At 43.4% G+C, this 18177-nt stretch overlaps 1 protein-coding gene and 1 long non-coding RNA gene across 2 annotated transcripts; one reads left to right on the top strand and one right to left on the bottom strand.

Annotated features, from left to right (window-relative positions):
- Positions 1-5311: 5311 nt before the first annotated feature.
- LGALSL (galectin like) lies at positions 5312-12704 on the bottom strand. Its single transcript, XM_027131826.1, has 5 exons — positions 12202-12704; positions 11344-11415; positions 11129-11217; positions 10264-10441; positions 5312-8410 (listed from the first exon to the last, which is right to left on the bottom strand). The coding sequence occupies exons 1-5, from the start codon at positions 12235-12237 to the stop codon at positions 8267-8269; spliced, it is 519 nt and encodes a 172-aa protein (XP_026987627.1). The 5' UTR covers positions 12238-12704; the 3' UTR covers positions 5312-8266.
- On the top strand, positions 10367-17726 carry LOC113633573 (uncharacterized). The gene is made up of 2 exons (XR_003438252.1): positions 10367-10471; positions 16611-17726. It is a non-coding gene; the product is annotated as an uncharacterized LOC113633573 (long non-coding RNA).
- The last annotated feature ends 451 nt before the right edge of the window (positions 17727-18177 follow it).

The raw sequence follows: 18177 nt of genomic DNA, 5'->3' as shown, positions 1-18177 counted from the left end.
TGAGGGTGAACATGGCTTAGGTTCAAACAGGAACTTCTGCTACCTACAATATTCCCTGAAGATCTAGACCACACATAAGCCCAACAGGGCCTGATGTTCTAGACCTGAACTGTCCAATATGGTAGCCATGAGCTACATGTGGCTCTTTAAAGTTGTTAATGAAAATTAAATAAAATTTAAAATTCAGTTCCTCAGTGGCACTAGCCACATGTGAAGTGCTTCATAGCCCATATTGGACAGTACAGATTATAGATAGAACCTCTCCAACACCACAGTTTTATTCAACAGACCTGTGTCTAGAGCCAGAGCTCATAAAATGGATTCTGCTATCAAAGAACTGACCATTATGTATAAACAAGAAAACTATTCACTAGGGATAAACAGAAGTCTGTCTCACTCATGGGTTAGGCACAAAAGTCAGCATATAAGGCAAAAATGGCTTCATGTCAAATTTTCCCTTGAAAAATCCCTTAGGAAAATGTCACTTTGGAGACAAGCTCTCAGTAAATTCAAGACTGCAGTACTTCATCCAGCGTTGGAGCAGAAGAAGGATCTGATTTGTAGTTAGGAGCAATGCACAAGAAAGATCAATGGTATCTGTGAACACGGGTGTGACACCGCAGGGAGCTAGCCTTCAGCTGTGAGAGACCCAGAAGCACCTGAAGGCACATCTGAATCACATCTGCATTCTCAGGCTCTCTGCTACTTCCATGGGATGGCAGGTGGAATTGCCCATAGCATTTAAGGGTCCTCTCTCTCCCTCTCTCTCTCTCTCTCTCTCTCTCTATATATATATATATATATAATATATTATTAATATAAATGTATATAAAATATATATTTATATATATATATGGTGTTTTTTGTTTTATGCTTTGGTGCCAAATGTGTAGAGGTGAAGTTGAGTACGTTAAACGTATTTACAATACGATTTCCCCACACACATTCCATGAGGCCGTCCGTTCTTTGCTGGGGGCTTGGTTAAAGGAAGGGACTCCCCTCCACCAGAGACCCATGTGTTTTGTAATTAAAGAACACCAGGTTTCTCCTTGAACTCTTTCTTTGGGAGGCCAGAATTTCAACTACATCACTGAGCTTTGGAAAACACAACACTGGCCCTCAGATCAAACCTGAAGTTGTTCTATATACTGGGGTGTTTGGGGGCAACACAGAGGGCAAGGGGCATTCAGGCCCTTGGAAGCCCAGCTAAAATCCTTTAGACCCAGATGCCCTCCTGGGTCACCCCAGCGAGCGGCAATCTCTGTCCCTGGGAACTCCTGTAAGGTGCAATGTTCTGCCCGCTTGGTCTGGTCCTATATATTGACAGTCATCTTTATGTATATTTTATACATACAACTGTCTTTCCAGTTTGATCATAAATTCTTCAAGGGCAGATGGCATAGGTCTTTTATCTCTTTTTATAACCCACAGTGTCTAACACGGTGCCTTCATATAAAAGTGCTCCATTCCTATGTAGCTTCATTAGCAACAGTTATGAGTGATTCTCTCAGGATATGAACTAACTCTATAGACATGCTTTAAGAGTACCAAGTACATGAAAAGGCCAGTATTTGCCCTTTCAACTTAGGAAGCTGAATTTTTAAAATCATTTACTTAATTTTGAAGTTGAGGATTGCAAGGGGGTTCCCAAGTCAGGAATTTACATCATTTGCAAAAGCAAAGAGAATGTTAGTTGCCTTAAAAAACCCCAAACGGTGAGGTAACCTCAATATATGACATTAATCAAAGCCTTACCAAAAAAGCAGATCTGTTTCTAACCTTCTCAAAGAAAGAGACTGTGGTCTTGTATGTGGTTTTTTGTTTTGTTTTTTTCATTTGAGGATTTAAAAAATGCGGGATAAATGAATGATTAATTAGAATCTTAGAGTAACAGACCACACAACTCCAGGAAGATTCTCATTTAAAAAAATTATTTCTTTTCAGTAATTTCTCATCATGTTGTGCATATCTTCCTTGTTCACCTTTTAACAACATTAAAAATCATTTTATGCTGAACTAAATATCGTTTTTATTGCATTAGGAGAAACCCATGCTTTCTAATGTTGGAACAGCTGTAATAATTCAGAGTAAAAAATCTCTGAGTACGTTTTACAAACATCATTCTAAATATTGCCTAATACACTGCTAATTTTGGCTAGATTTTAAATAAAATAGGCTTCAATGAAATTATATGAAAAGCATGTTCCAATGGATTAGACACAGTCTCAAGGATTAACTCTTTTAATGCTGTTTCATTACAAAATCATGGAACAGTATTGTAGAAATTGGTATCATGATTATTTTAACTTTGGCCTTATCAGCTGTAAGAAATGTTTTACTCCGTTGTCACCTATGGCTCTCCAAACACAGCGTCACAAGTTTCATTATTTCCATTTCCCACAGGAGGCAAATTAAGACTGGAGATTTAAAGTGCGCACCTGGGACTTCCCTGGTCGCGCAGTGGTTAAGAATCCGCCTGCTAATGCAGGGGACACGGGTTTGAGCCCTGGTCCGGAAGGTCTCACATGCCGCGGAGCAACGAAGCCCATGCGCCACAACTCCTGAGTCTGCACGCCACAACTATTGAGCCCGCACGCCTAGAGCCCGTGCTCTGCAACAAGAGAAGCCACCGCAATGAGAAGCCTACGCACCGAAACCAAGAGTAGCCTCTGCTCAACACAACTAGAGAGAGCCCGTGCGCAGCAACGACGACCCGACGCAGCCAAAAATAAATAAATAAAATTTATAAACAAAAAAAAATAAAGTGCCTGCCTGAACGCACACAACAAATCCCTGAGGCCCAGGTGCCTCTTCCTTCTCACCTTATCACAGCCTCACTGCTTCTCTTCTTCCCCTTTCAAGACCAACTGTTCAGGTAAGCTTTGATTGCTTGCATCTGTCTTTTTAGAATTAATGACGGAATACTGACAAAAAGGGAGGTGCTGGAGTTACTGACAAATGTTTATTATTGTTCTTACTCATGAAAGCTTGGAAGGTCCCCAAAACCCCATATCATCCCCAAGGCCTGTGGCTGGCTTGCCACTTCCCGGAGCCCATTATTTAGAACTGTCTGTGTTGTCCTATCAAACAACGATGCCTCCTTACCTTCTGTGTTTGCTCACCTAGTCACCATCTTTCCCTGGGAGATGGAAGTATATATCCAAGCAAGAGAAATGGTCAACAGCTATTTCTTCCCCTTCTCTCTCTCTCGGTTGAATATTGCTTCGGCACCTTGTATATACCCATTTAAATTCATTATGAAATATATGCCTTGCAAGACAGTTCTTTGCCTTTTGCAGGAGACTTTTTCTTTTTTAGGAAAAAATCATCGTGAAATTAACATGGTGATTAGGAAGCAAGTTAGGCATGCAGTACCTTGTACAAACTCAGCTGCATTTAGTGAAAGGAAGACTTGAAATTCATTTCCAAAATGCTGTGAAAAGCTCATTTGGGCCATTACCACTTGCCCTCTGCCCTCTTCACAAGTTATAAGCCACCTTGTGTATGTGCCTTGCAGAATGTTTGGGAACCACCGTGGTGATTCTGCAAACGAATAATTAATTGAAATGCTTACGAACCTTAATCTTTCTCAGAGAATCCACTACTTACAATAGGTGTCAGGGTTCTGCTGAGGTCCTAAACCAACCCCAATGAGGAGGATTCTTTACAAAACTCGACTGAAAGGCACTTCCTTTTACTACAGTGTTTGTATTGAGGTAGGGGCAGGAGTGAGGAGAGGTTACATCAGGGGTGAAGACACTTAGTAGTAAAGTTATAATGAAAGTTGCATGATTGTCTTTTGGCAGAGCAGGATGCCCCAGTGTTGAAATGAAATTCCCACAGGAAGATATCCACCGATCAGAATCCCACAGCCTGGCACAATTCAAGTTTGATTCAGTGAATGTTTTTGGAATTCCCAAAGTCAGAGCTGCTTAATTTGGGATCTGGGACCACCAACACCATACAGGGTATTTCTTAAAAATACAAACTCCTGAGACCTTCTCCAGACCTACTGAAACATAATTTCCCTGGGTGAGATTGGACTTCTACTCCTGGGTGATTCTTAAGCACACTAAAGTTTAAAAGCACCAGAGTCTGTTTTACTCACTGATGTATCCAAGTACCTAGAATGGCAATTGACAGAGCTCAATAAACACCTGCTGAATGAATGAAGGTCCTAAGTGTTTGTGGCACTCGGAGGCTCCAGTTATACATGTCTTCCAGACTGTCTAATTCAAAATGCTGTCATAGGACAAGTATAATGTTATATCCCACAGGGGCGGGGGAAGCCCTCCTATCTCTGCCCAACAGTCTAAGCAAATTGTCCCCACTTTGACAGGACTTTCCCTGCCTATACTTCACCGCAAAAGCTGTGACAAAGACTGGCCTCACAGCTTTGCTTCCTTAAAAAATAAAAATGAAAAAAAAATAAAGGAAAGGATTAATAAAACCAACTAAGGTATAAGTAGGTACCCTAAATCCAGCGTATTGAGTAAATTATCTCCGCTAAACCACCCATAACTGAAGCTAGGCAAAATTCTATAAGCCAGTTTTATTTGTAGTCAAAATAGCTAAGGGATCAAGTTTCCTTCCTAATCATTCAAACCACAGGAAAGAGAAGGCAAGAGAAATGCAATCTTGCTTTTGTATATACACTGTTCTAATAAGACCATATTAATGATTTATTAAGAACCGACTGCATCCTTAACAGGTGAATGAATAAAGAAACTGGTACATCCACACAATGGAATACTACTCAGCAACAAAAAGGAAAAACTTGATACACACAACGTGAATCTCAAATGCATTACGCAAGAAGCCAATCTTCAAGGATTATATATGGTATAATTCTCTTCAAATGACATTCAGGAAAAGGCAAAACTACAGGCAGGTGGAATGGGTCAGTGGTTGCCTGATTAGTGCTAGGAGTGGGGGGCAAGTTTAACTACAAAGGGGTAGCCCAAGGGAATTTTTGGGGGGTGATGGAAGGATTCTACATCCTGATCGAGGTGATTGTTACGTGAATCTATGCATGTGTTAAAACTCCTAAAACTGCACACCAAGAAAAATGTGAATTTACTGTATGCAAATTATATTTTAAAAGAACCCATTGCACACACAACATGAACTCATTAGGTCTCTGAGGGCCCTCAGACACTTTCCTTCCCTTGATCAGTTTATTAATGTTGGCAACACACAAACAAGTGGTCTTGGAGTGTGTGCGTGAAAGTGAGGGAGGATTGCTCTACCATACGGTCCATGCTAAGTACATTACACCCCGTGCCAAATTTAGCACCTTATAAACTGCAAACCCTTTTGTAGAAAATTCCTTTATTATAGTGCAAATAACTTTCAGCAGTGACATAATAATGTAAGAACACATTTAGCAACATTTTACACCACGCAGTAAATAAGAAAGTGTTTCTTCGAAAATATGTCATCATAGGAACATTATTTCTACATTAATAATGTAGCTGGAAAATGCCAAGGCTGTTTCTCTCAAGGCAACAGGGCTCCCTCCCTCTTTTTGGATATTTGCTTTTTAATACAAATGAAAGGACTTGCCATTTTAACAAATCACCAATAATTCTAAGAGTCATCTCTTAGGAGGTTTTGAACTGAGGTTGGCAAGATATGAAATGGGGTTTCAAATTAAAAAAAAAAAAAATTAAGACAATTCTGGGATAGCCCAGAAAGTAGAAGTCACTTCTATTAACTTTTAAGTAGATATATACATTCACTCCAATTTTGATGCAGAAATGAACAGATTGTCTAAAGCCTGCCTATTATTCCCCCAGAGCCTGATTGTTATCTATGTTCCTTGGTTTTGGTCATATTGCAAAATTAGGGCTCTGGTCAGAAATAACACCTTACGTACCCAAATGCTTTCCTGTGAAGCTTAAAATTGCACTTTGCATCCTGAATTCCCACCTTAGACCTCGCATGCTGATGAGAGGATGTGAACATTGTTTCCAGTTTACAGCTAATGATTAGTACAGCTGGATTAGCCCCTTGCTAATTTAACTATACCTGAATCAAATCATCACATCATTTAGATTAATTCCAGTAGGCTTAACCAAGAGGTTCCCCATACAGAAATGAAGGGTTAACAGTGAATCTTTACACTAGGCTGCCTAAGGGCTTGGCTGCTAACCAGTTAGCTGATAGGTAGAGAGAACAGTGTCAGTTCCAAACAGTTACACTCCCAACTCCTCTAGTTTCCGCTGAATTATGCAGTGGGTGGGAATGGATGGCCACTCAAAGGAAACCTCCTGTGGGGGTCTTCCACCATAAGGAGAATCAAAACCCCTACCAATATATTTCAGGGTACCCTCTAAGTCTCTCTACAAACACACATCAAAACCTAGTGGCTCTACAAGTTAATCACAGGCTCAAAAATAGCCGGAGCCACAGAACAGCCCTCCTGGCTGAATATGGCTGCTTAACTCAGCTGGTACATACAGCTTTTCAATACTCAGCCAGCCTTGCTGGATAAAGCATCTTCTTATATAACACAGTGAAACTGTGCTAAACAGTTTAAAAGTTGAGAAGAATCCAAATATATCACCTCTAAAAAATTCATGATTTTAGTTTGCTTTTTCTTAGACTTTGGTACCGAAACACTGTCTACATTCTCGACACATGAATATGACATGGTCACTTCAGTGCCTCTGCATGTTGTGTAAAGAAACTCAAAAGCAAAGCAGGAGAAGGACGTGTCGTAACAAGACACAGTATGCTCTACAGACAAAACCTAAATTATATATAAATACACACCCCACCCCAGCACCCCCTCTTCTCCCCACCAGCTGACCAAAGCAATGCCAAGGGTCCTTCTCTCCAGGGCCAGTAGAGTTTGTGAAATCCAGCACCCAGGACTCCAACCATCCCTTGCTGTGTGGTGACATCTTATCACTGCAGGCTTCTCCTAGAGACTCCCTGCTGTCTAACCAGTTCCACAAGTACAGGGAAACACCTAAAGCTTAATTGGGAGCATTCACACTATTGGCTGGACTCAAAGACCTAGAGTCCTGGGAGTTAATTTTTCAGATAAACTAACTGGATCATTTCCTAATTTGGATCCTGTCTTATCCTAATATCTCAGCAGAGCCAACACAGTAGGAAGCACCCTCTACTCCGAAGCTCCAAAGGCATTGCTTAGGGATATCAGTGAGGGTCACATAATAAAAGTGATACAATGAGCTAACAGCTTAAGTTGATATAAATTATTTCCGGGTAAGTTATTTGGGGCCATTTGCTTCTGCTTTCCATTGCATTCCAGAATCATTTTCATACTGTACTTTCAAAAGTTTATATAATAGTCATTTAAAAATTGTCTATGCAATCACTTCTTACGTGTTTTCAATTAGCTTAATAACAACTTAATGAGCTATTATGTAGGTCTAGGGAAAAGTAGTTAGTCTTAAGGAAGCCAATACTGTGCTACTTCACAGTAAGGAGAAAAAGCAATGTAAATAATCATCAATAACTTGAAAAGCAGTCTTACGAAACGTTGCAAAGCTTTCCCTAAAGCACTTACAGCAATTTATATCAAGATATCCTAAGTTTAGGGGTACGGAGGATAAGACTCAACTCTTTAAGGTAGAAATTCACCTTTATCATGATAGAATAGGTAATTTTCCCCCCAGACCTAAGATAATTGTACATTCAAAAGTTCATAACTTGCTGTTCTTGAGACATTAATCATTCTCTCATACACTGAGTAGAAATAAATAACTACAAGAAAGCTTTAAAAATCTGAATTAACATTATGCTGTGCAACAAAACAAAACAAAACAAACCTTGAACAACCTACATTCTATGTTAAATACCCTGACTAAAATGTCGGTTGTGCTACACAATTCCACTTCAGTGCAGAAATGAGTTGACTTCTGTGTACCGTCTTTGTTGTTGTTGTTTTAAGTCTTTAGCACTTTTGTTCTAAACATCAGCTTGAAACGATGAATAACTTACTACCAAATCACAAATCCAGTTCAGTTTAGTCTGAATAAAATCCAGCGTAAGTGTATTACTTTGTTCTGGAAATAATGGCTCGGTGTCTTTGTTCCGACAGCTTCCTAAGGGCAAACCACCGTTGAAGTCATTTTGGGTTTAAACCACACAGAAAGAAGAGACGGTGAAGTTTCCCTTTTCGTTTTTGTTTTCTTTTTAAGTCTTCAGATCTTGCTAGGACACTTCTTCCAGACCAACAGTCATACAGTTGTGGCACCTGATGCTATCTGAAACAGACGTGGTTTAAACAACGTCAGCCAAGCTTCGTGATCTGGAGGTCCCCGTTTATCTTTATGGTGTCGATTGCAGATAACGTTTGAATGCGGTGGTAAAAATCAAAAAGTTGGTGTCCATCCACAAACACTCTGAAACGTGGGTGCTCACAAAGGATTTCCACCTGGAAGAAACAAAATAATAACCTCAGTTCATAATTTCAATGAACCCTGCTGGGGAAAATGAACAAACAGTACTGCATTTTGGAGAAAGGCAACATCCTCAGTGGTTCTCAAACACGGGAGTGCACTGGGATCATACAGAAGGCGTGTTAGAACACAGACTGCTGGACTCCACCCACCAAAATTTCCATTTAGTAGGGCTAGGGTAAGGTCTAAGAATGTGCTTTTCCATCAAGTTCCAAGATGATGCTGGTGTTGCTAGAATAAGGAACACACTTTATGAAGCATTGCTCTACACTATTCAATGTCCTTTAAAGATTTAAAATTGCTTTACTCTTTCTCCCTTCTCCTTGCATGCCAGAAAGTGATGGAAAGTGGCAGAGATTTATTTATACGGCACTTAATGTCTCCATCCTCATCCCCTGAACAATTCTATCCCACCTTCAGAGAAGCCCCTCGCAAAGCAGAACTGGTACCCATTAGTAGCATGTAATAATAGTCTAGACACCCCTAAACACTAAGCAGAGAGAAGGTTACACAGTAATTACCATTCGACCAAGGATGTGTAATTAATAAGGCTTTGCTAAGCCAAACAGAAATACTGATTCCACATGGTAAAAGCTTTTTCTTCCTCCTTTTTTGAAACTTAAGTAATTCACCATAGAGTTTAATCATTAGTTCTGTGCTATGTATTTATTAAAAGCATTTGTATTCATCATGCAAGGAGAGACTCCGTATATGATATTAGTCACATTTAATTCATATTATTACTAAAATTATTATCACCAAGAAGGGGTGATTTCATTTCACCCCTTCACCCCTAGTGTTGGGGAGCACTATTCCTCCTGGCAGAAGCTTTGGTTACTCACACTCACGAGCTCTGCATTAAGATTCACCAGTAAGAAACTGACACAGTTCAGGGGAGCCTCAGGGTCATTACCATTCTAGAGAAGGGTAGGGGTGTCTTCCCCAGGCTACAATTAGAAGGGCAATTAGTCTCTATTCTATCATTGATGTGACAATCACGGATTCTTGCTTTCCCCCCAGACTGTAAGATGGGAAGAAAAAGTATGACTTATTCACAGGCCCCTGTAAATTTTTAGATGAGGAGCAACAGGTTAAGGGTAGTTCTGCTTTGTTAGGTGTTTATGCAACAGGGAGCTTTTAACTGGGTTGTCATTATTGTGATGTATGTTAACAAGGTGTAATGTAGACACTTCATCACCAGGTCTGACACATCAGTAAATTCTTTCCTAACACATTACTGACTTGCATCTCTTACTTGGTATTGTCCTTCATAGAGGAAGGTGCTGCTAATGCTGCTTGATTGAAATGGAAGTTTGGGCTATGCTTCCTGCCTGACAGATAGTGGGGAGCAAATCTATACTCATCCAGGCCCAAGGGAAGTAATCTGTCAGCCACAGAGACTGTGACAGTGAAACAGACTGAGGCTACTTAACCCAGAGAGGGAAACAAGGACATGACTAAGTCCTCACTAGCAAAGGGAACAAGAGAAAATAAAATGATAATCAACTAGATTCTTAAAAAAAGACATAACTGATATGGTTTGGTGCTACTTAAAGGTTGAGAAAAAAATGAGGAAAATTCTAGATACTTATTATTTATTAATCAAATATATTTTGGGACAGGTGTCTATTATATGCCTAGTACTATGTTAAATACTACATAGAAAAGTATTTATTTTTAACAATATAGACATGTAAATATGGGTTTATTTACACGTATTGGCTAAATAGAATTGCAAAAATTCTGGCTTAAAGTGTTCTCGGCACATACTAGATGAGAACATCACCATCCTGCCAGTGGTTGGAGCGGAAGCACTCGAGGCACTCACCCTGAATGGTTGGTCTGGGATGAATGGGAAGTAAGGGATCGCTGACTGTTCTTCACCCCTTTCCCCAGATATACAAGAATTTCTGAGTAGCTGCCGATCTGTGAAGACAGCTTTGAGTTCAATTGCCACATCAGCGGGAGGATCCTCCGAATCACCACAGGTCAAGCTGATGGCAAAGCTGAAAAGAAAATCATCTCACTTATTCACGGTGAGCAAAACAACATTAACAATGACCCAGGCTCCCATTTCCACAATGACCCAGGCTTCCATTTCCTTCTTCTTCTTTGGATTTGTCAGCTTTTAATGGGCCACTACTCTTCATATGGGGGCAGGCGTTGGGGGGTTTAGACTATGGAGAAATAGGATTACAATCAAACTGGTTTGTTACCCAGAGGAGGCCCTGGTGAAAACTTCAGTGGAGATGAAAATAACTAACTGTAGACATTTCATATACCCCAAACTACCCACACATCTGTGTCTTAATCCATTTCAGAAGACTCAAAAACAGCCCCATTAATTGACCAGGGGAAACGATATCTCGTAAAGTTTGGTTCTCATTTATATTGATAGTTCTTACTCCAAACACCATGTTTGGAAAAAAAAAAAAAATCCTTTCGCCTCCCTAAGGGTCAAAGAGAAAATGATGTGGGTCTATATTTATAATCTCTGATATAAATAGCTGTCTAGAGAAATGATGGCTGGGATTCATACACATTCTTTTCATGGGAACATAGTACTTTCTTGGCACTTCTAACTAGCAACACTGGCCACAGGGGTGGGAAGAGGAGGGGCAGTAAACCACCACAGGAGTGGGCAGGACCTTGTAACTGCCTGATAGGTCTAGGTGACAAGGACTCTGCCTTACCTCTCAGGGTTGAGGTCTACGATGCCCATCACTAATACCTTCTTGCCTGGTCTCATGCCACCTTTAATGTGCCCACAAAATGGCACAATCTGCAAAGGATGAGAGGAGAAACAGAAAGTTTACAGCCTGTTAGGGAAGAGCCAAGGCCTCAGATCTAAGGAAAGAAGAAAGAAGAGGGTACAGGCAGACACAGAGCACAGAACAAAATCATTTACCAGTCGTGGGAAGTACACGTCGGCTTGAACTGGAGAGCCCAAGGAGTTGTTTAAATGCCCATCATCTAGTTTCTAAAAATAGAAGCACACAGATTGGCTTTCCAAAAGCTTTTGGAGGGGGGTGTTAGAGGGAGCGGGGAAGAACCTACACAAATCTGGAGGAATCCAGCAGTCCTCCATAGAACACAGGAAGCCTCTGCAAAAGCTCCCACCTCACAGCCCACTGAATAACCGCATAAACTCCCGGAACAAAACCCGTCCTTTCCACCAGGTAGCTAAGCCTCTGATGATCCTGAGACCCTTCAGATCTAGATCAAAATGAAGGTCGAGGCCCACTGGGGTGCCAGAGCCCCGCGCCGAGGGAGGGAAGGCCCCTCTCCAACCGCAAACGCCCATGGAACCGCCGTCGCCCAGGCCTGTCCTCGGGGACATGGCTGGAGTGCAGCGGCCGCGCTCAACTTCTCTCGCGAGCCCCTGGCGCGGACCCATTTCCAAGGGGGAAATCCCCGGAACGGCGCGGGGCGGGCGCGGGGCGCGCGCGCCGGACACACACACAGGCGCACACTCACACGTGCAACATGCACACACCTGGCCGGAGGCTGCACAGCGCGGAGGGGACTGTCGGTCACCCCCCACCCCGCGGGCCGCCCCCAACACCTCCCCTCAGCCAGCGGCCCTCCAGCTGGGGCACCCCTCCGGCCCCTCACGTCCGCCGCGCACAGCCGGCTCCCGCTACCAGGTACGGGGGCGCCTTCTCACGCGTGGGGCGCGGGGCTGGGCCTTTGCCGAGCCGGAGCCGGCGAAGGGGCCGTGCGGGCTGCGGGAAGGGGGCGCCTCGCGTGTCCCCGCCGCACTCACCACCACTGCATCGCTGTCGGCCACCGACCCCGCCATCTTCTCGCGCAGCGCGGCGGGGTGCGCGGCTGGCGGCCGGGCGGTGGGGGACGTGGGACACGGCGCGCGGGCTGGGCTTCAGAGGCGGTCCTGCGCCGGGCGGGGGCGCGGGTCCGAGACTGGCTCGTGCGCGCACACACACACGGGCGCGCGGGCGTGCACTCCCGGGGGCCCGGCGCCGACCCGGCTGGCGGGGCCGGGGGGAGGGGGAGGAGAAGGCGGAGGCCGGGAAGGCGGCGCGGGCCCAGAGGTCGGAGGTGGCCGCCGCAGCCCGGACCGCGCTGACGAGTCGAGGCTGCTTTCTTCCTCGGGGTGCTGCTGCCCGAGGAAAAAGGAGTCGAGGGTGCGCCGTGCTGGCCCTGGGCTGCATTTAAAGGCCGCCGGAGCCCGGCTGGTGAACCGGGAACAGGGCGGGGAGCCGGCTGGGCTGCAGCGGCTTGCTCAGCTTGCCCTGCCCCTCGGCCATTGGACGGTGGCAGGAGGCTGGGGCGGGAGGGACTGGCCTACCAGGGTCGGGGCGTGCGGGAGGGCGGGCGCCCGGTCGACACTCTTCGGCGGCAGGGTGGGTGGGGCTGGGGCCTGCCAGGTGACAGGTGCTGGTGACATCACCGCTCCTCCTCTCCAGCCACCTCCCCGCCTTCCTTCTCAGGTTGTGTCTTGGGGCAGGTGGGACAGTGGAGGGCGAGGTCAAGGGAGAATTGGAGGTGGAGGTGATATTCCAGAGTTCGAGATTTCTTTCAGAGAATGCCAACAAAGAGCGAGGAAAGATTCATTCGGCTTTCTAGGGTAGAAAGATAATGAAAGGCTTGCATAAATAAATATTTGACCTAAAAGCAGGAGGCAGAGAGGACTCACAGTAGGGACTTTTATATTTATACAGGAGATGTACAGAACACACCTCCCTCCCCTGTGGAAAGATGGGCAAGTCTGGGGGTCCCTGGAGGCTCTCTCAGGCAGGGGTCTGGTTAAGTCTTACCAAATTGAACTGGGCACAGTGACTGCTCTCAGAAAGTCTTCATTGGGCCGATTTTTACAAGTCACCTTTCCAGTCTAGGCTAGTGAATTTCACACTGAAAATCTCCTGATATCCTTTGTGGAGTAATTCCTAGGGGGTCCACCTCTCTTTATTCCAAGGCACAAATTCCTTTATGGCGTTTCCACAGTAGGACGATTATGTAACTTCTCAGGTAAAGCTGTATCAACATAGCCTCTATTAGGTGACATCTTGGCTTAAACATTCCATTGTGTGAATCACCCTGGTGTTTTATACTAATAAGCAGGGAGCATGTGTGACCTGCTGCAATCCCAGAGGGGCCCTCAGAGGCTCCCTTCCTGCCACTGTTGCTGGCTGTGTGGCCTGGAACATCACTGAGGCTTTTGTGTCTTAGCTTTCCCTTTATGGACCAGAGCTAATCATGGTAATCTCAGTTGAGTAGGGAGAATTACCTGCACACGCTTGTAAACCAAAGTCATATCCTTTGTGTGCTCTGAATTTGAGTGCAGCACAAGTGGCTCACACTTTTGCTCTTGTTTACCAGTCTTAGCTCAAAATCATACCTTATTGATTATTTTAAAATGTTAGGCAGTCATAGGAAGCAACTGACATTTTGAAAGCACACTTTGATATATCTCAATTTCTGAGAGTTTGGTATAGGGGACACTCATTGAAGTATTTTTTTGTCATTAGCTAAGCTAAGAGTGACAGAATACATCATGGTGGTTAAAGAACGTGTGCCCTAGGTTCAAATCCTGGCTCTACAATTGACTAGCTGGGTGATCTTGGACATGTTACTAAACTTCTCTGTGCCTCAGTTTCTTCATCTGTGAACCAGAGATGACAGCAATGATGACAATAGTGCCTATCTTGTGTTATTGGGAAGATGAGGTAAATTGGTTCCTGTACCTTCCTTAGAATAGTAGCTGGCACTTAGTAAGCGCTACTCTTCATATGTACAAACATCTTGAGGGCTTGCCATGTACCAGGCACTGGGGAATACAGGGGGGACATTTTTTTGTGCTTCTACTTTATTATTATTTTAAAATTGTTTTTTAAATTGAAATATAGTTGATGTACAATGTTGTATTAGAGTCAGGTGTACAGCAAAGTGAGTCAGCTGTTCTTTTTCAGATTCTTTTCCATTTTAGGTTATTACAAGTTATTGAATATAGTTCCCTGTGCTATACAGTAGGACCTTGTTGTTTATCTATTTTAGATATATTAGTGTGTATCTGTTACTCCCAAACTCCTAATTTATTCCTCCCTACCCCTTTCCCCTTTGGTATCCATAAATTTGTTTTCTATGTCTGTGGGTCTGTTTCTGTTTTATAAATAAAGTCATTTGTATCTTTTTCTTAGATTCCACATATAAGTGATACCATATGATATTTGTCTTTCTCTGTCTGACTTACTTCACTTAGTATGATAATCTCTGGGTCCATCCATGTTACTGCAAATGGCATTATTTCATTCTTTTTTATGGCCGAGTAATATTCCATTGTATATACATAACACATCTTCTTGATTCATTTATCTGTTGATGGACATTTAGGTTGCTTCCATGTCTTGGCTATTGTAAATAGTGCTGCTATGAACATTGGGGTGCATATATCTTTTCAAATTAGAGTTTTTATCTTTTCCAGATATATGCCCAGGAGTGGGATTGCTGGATCATATCGTAACTCTATTTTTAGTTCTTTAAGGAACCTCAGTGGGGATTTTTTTTGTTGATCTTACATTCTAATGGCGAAAGGCAGTTAGTAAACAAATAAATATATAATATGTCAGGTGGTAAAAGTATTAGAAAAAAATAGTAAAGCAAGTAAGGTGAAAGAGAGAGGTAGGAGGTGGGGTGATGCTCTTTACAGTGTTATCAGGGAAGCCACCTATGGTAGAGTGAGTTTGAGGACCTCTAATGGGAGGGAGGGAGTGGGGGAGGCATTTGGAAGTCTGGAAGAAGAGGTTGCTGGCAGAGGGAACTGCAAGGGCAAAGTCCCCAGGGTGGAGTAAGGGAAGAAAGTGTTGGGTGCAGCTGGGGTGCAGAGGCGGAAGAGGTAAGTAATTAGAAATGGAATAGGGCATGTAGACACTGCGAAGATTGGCTTTTCCTTGGGAGAGGTGGGAAGATATTGGAAGTTTCTGAGCAAAGGAGTGACATAGCTTGCCTTCTGTTGTGGATGTATCCCTCTGGCTGCTGTGTGAAGTGGTCTCTGTGAGGAGGGCAGTGTGTAGGAGGCAGGTAGAAGCAGGACTTAGGAAGCTCCTGCAGCAATCCAAGCAAAATATAATGGTGGCTTAGACAACGGTGGGAATGATGAAGATAAGAGAAGCTGTGCGCCCTTGAAAAGTCCTAGCCATTGTCATTACATAGCTCTGAGAGTTCAAATTGACTTCTAAGCCTCAGTTTCCTCACCACAAAATTAAGAGGTTGGGCTCATTCATCATTCCTTCTTAGCTCTTAGAAAGTTCTTCTGGGGCTTCCCTGGTGGCGCAGTGGTTGAGAGTCCGCCTGCCGATGCAGGGGACACGGGTTCGTGCCCCGGTCTGGGAAGATCCCACATGCCACGGAGCCACTGGGCCCGTGAGCCATGGCCACTGAGCCTGCGCGTTCGGAGCCTGTGCTCCGCAACGGGAGAGGCCACAACAGTGAGAAGCCCGTGTACCGCAAAAAAGCTGTGTAAATGCCATCTAAATTTAAATGGTAGGTGCTGCTGAATGAAAATAATCTTGGGTTGAATCTTTCAATAAGTGGTTTTGTAGGGTGAAGAATAACCCTTTGATTTACATTGTCAGTGGAGTTGAAGATACTTGGATTGCTTGAGATGTTCTTTACATTCCTAAAATTCTTACATTTTAGGAATGTAAAGAACAGGAAGGTACTGAACCTGCCCAGAACATTTTAAACTGGAAAATTGCCTTTTATTCCAAAAATGCTTTGTTCCTTCTCAGTCATTCTATAGAATAGTTCATTTTCAATATGGAGAGCAGGGAGAAAGCCTAAATGAATTTTTTGTTATAATTAAAGCTGAGCAGAGTCAGACTACCCCTGACAGGGAAATTCATTAGCAAATAAATGAATTATAGAGCTTGAATTTTTAAAAAGTTGTAGAGAGAAGGACAGGCAAACTTTGCTCTGGGCTTTGATTATGGGCATTTTTGTCTAAAAAACATTAACCAAGATTGTGACCCTTTTATGAAATGCAACAGTGAACTGTATTACTGCTAGAAACTACTAAAAAGGCTAAAGAAAGTCAGCATCGAAAAAGAAATATACACAGGTCTTTGAAGATAGACTTTGCTAAATGATCTTCCCAGATGAAAATAGTAGATCACGTCCTTCTCTCCTTCCCATTTAATATGTTTTATTCAAATGTAGGCATGCAGAATTTCTAATACTGTGGGGAGAATATGGCATTGACGTCAATTCGGCAGCCATGTTATGAGCATTGTGCTGTGATACCCTGGACCAAGAAGAGATATATGAAAATGCATGGGTCTTGTCCTGAGGAAGGTCACAACTCACTCTGGGGAGCAATGTAGAATGCAGTGGGTAAGATAATAAAGGCCTCAGATCTACAACCTGAGCACTGAGCGGGGAGAGTCACTCCCATTGGGAGGATTAAGGCAGCTGTCTGGAGGAACTGGCATATCTCTGACCACAAGCACGGCAGCCCCTTCCACCATCCCACCAAAGCAAGTCTGCAAAGACTGCACAGCAGCTCTATTCGTGGCCCGAATTCTAAACGCACTCCGCCTGGTCTGGTCACCAGCTGAACCCCTGTTTCCAGAGGCTGGTTTTGTCTCCTGCCCTGGTCCGGGTAGATATGTGCCTTCTTCCTTTACACTGTGACTGTGGGCCCGGATCCCTGAGGCCTGCCTTTGACTTTCAGACCACTTGTTTTCTGCGTATATATACACATTGGCAGCAGCAGGGTTTCTCGTCCTCAGTGCTATTGATATTTTAGGCTGAGAAATTCTTTGTGGTAGGGAGCTGTCCTGTGCATTGTAGGATGTTGAGCACTAGATGCCAGTAGCTGCTCCCCGGAAATGGTGACAGCCAAAAATTCCTCAGACATTGACAAGTGTCAAATGTCCCTGACTGGGGTGGGGAAAACTTGCCCCCAGTGGAGAACCAGTTATCTAAAAGGTGCTTTAAGATTCCTGTTACTCATATATATGATATGAAATCCATCTGATCTAATCTGGAGTAGAAACTTGCACATCAGAAACATTTGCCTTTTTATTTGGCAAGTCATTGCTTCCTGATATTATGGGAGCACTTTACAAATGGTTCCACAGAGAACCCCCTACAACGAAGGAGGACCTGTGAGGACCCCTGTGGATGTAGCTGGCAGCTCAAAATGTCTGTAATATTGAGAAATTTGTGTGACTTTTGCACTCTGTTCAACAGTATCGCCATGTTTATTTTTGATATAAACATAATGTGCTCCCCACACCCATAAATACAGCAAAATTAAAGCATCTAAATGTTTACCCTGTTCATCTTGTGGCTTGATTCCCTCCCTGCCCCACACCCCAGAAGGTGGCTGCAGCCCACTTTGAGGAAAAAGATAATGCACCATTTCACAGGCTGGTCAGGCTTTCATCTCTTCATAATTGTTTTCATCAGGCCAGTCTCTGCTCAGGATAAATATTCACGTAGGCAGAAAATATACAAACTCAGCATTCTTTGGTTACCTCGTTAGGTAGGAGGGCAAATAGTTATCAAGCTATTTTTCTGTATTTCAGTACATGATTAAAGTTCTTAATTATTCTAGGAACTATGGTCACGGTTATCAAATATTATTTTAGACACACACACAAATTTGTGTTGTACCAGTGTAATTAGGGGACAACCATAAAACTTGGCAGTCAATGCCAGTAGCTAACATTTCATTATTTTCAGTTTATTTATGAGGAAGCTGGAACCAGACTCCTGCTTG

Source organism: Aethalodelphis obliquidens, unplaced genomic scaffold (assembly GCF_003676395.1).
Source record: "Aethalodelphis obliquidens isolate GAN/ISIS:26980383/991018 unplaced genomic scaffold, ASM367639v1 scaffold40, whole genome shotgun sequence".
Classification (NCBI taxonomy): domain Eukaryota; kingdom Metazoa; phylum Chordata; class Mammalia; order Artiodactyla; family Delphinidae; genus Aethalodelphis; species Aethalodelphis obliquidens.
This window is presented reverse-complemented; position numbering and strand designations above follow the sequence as displayed.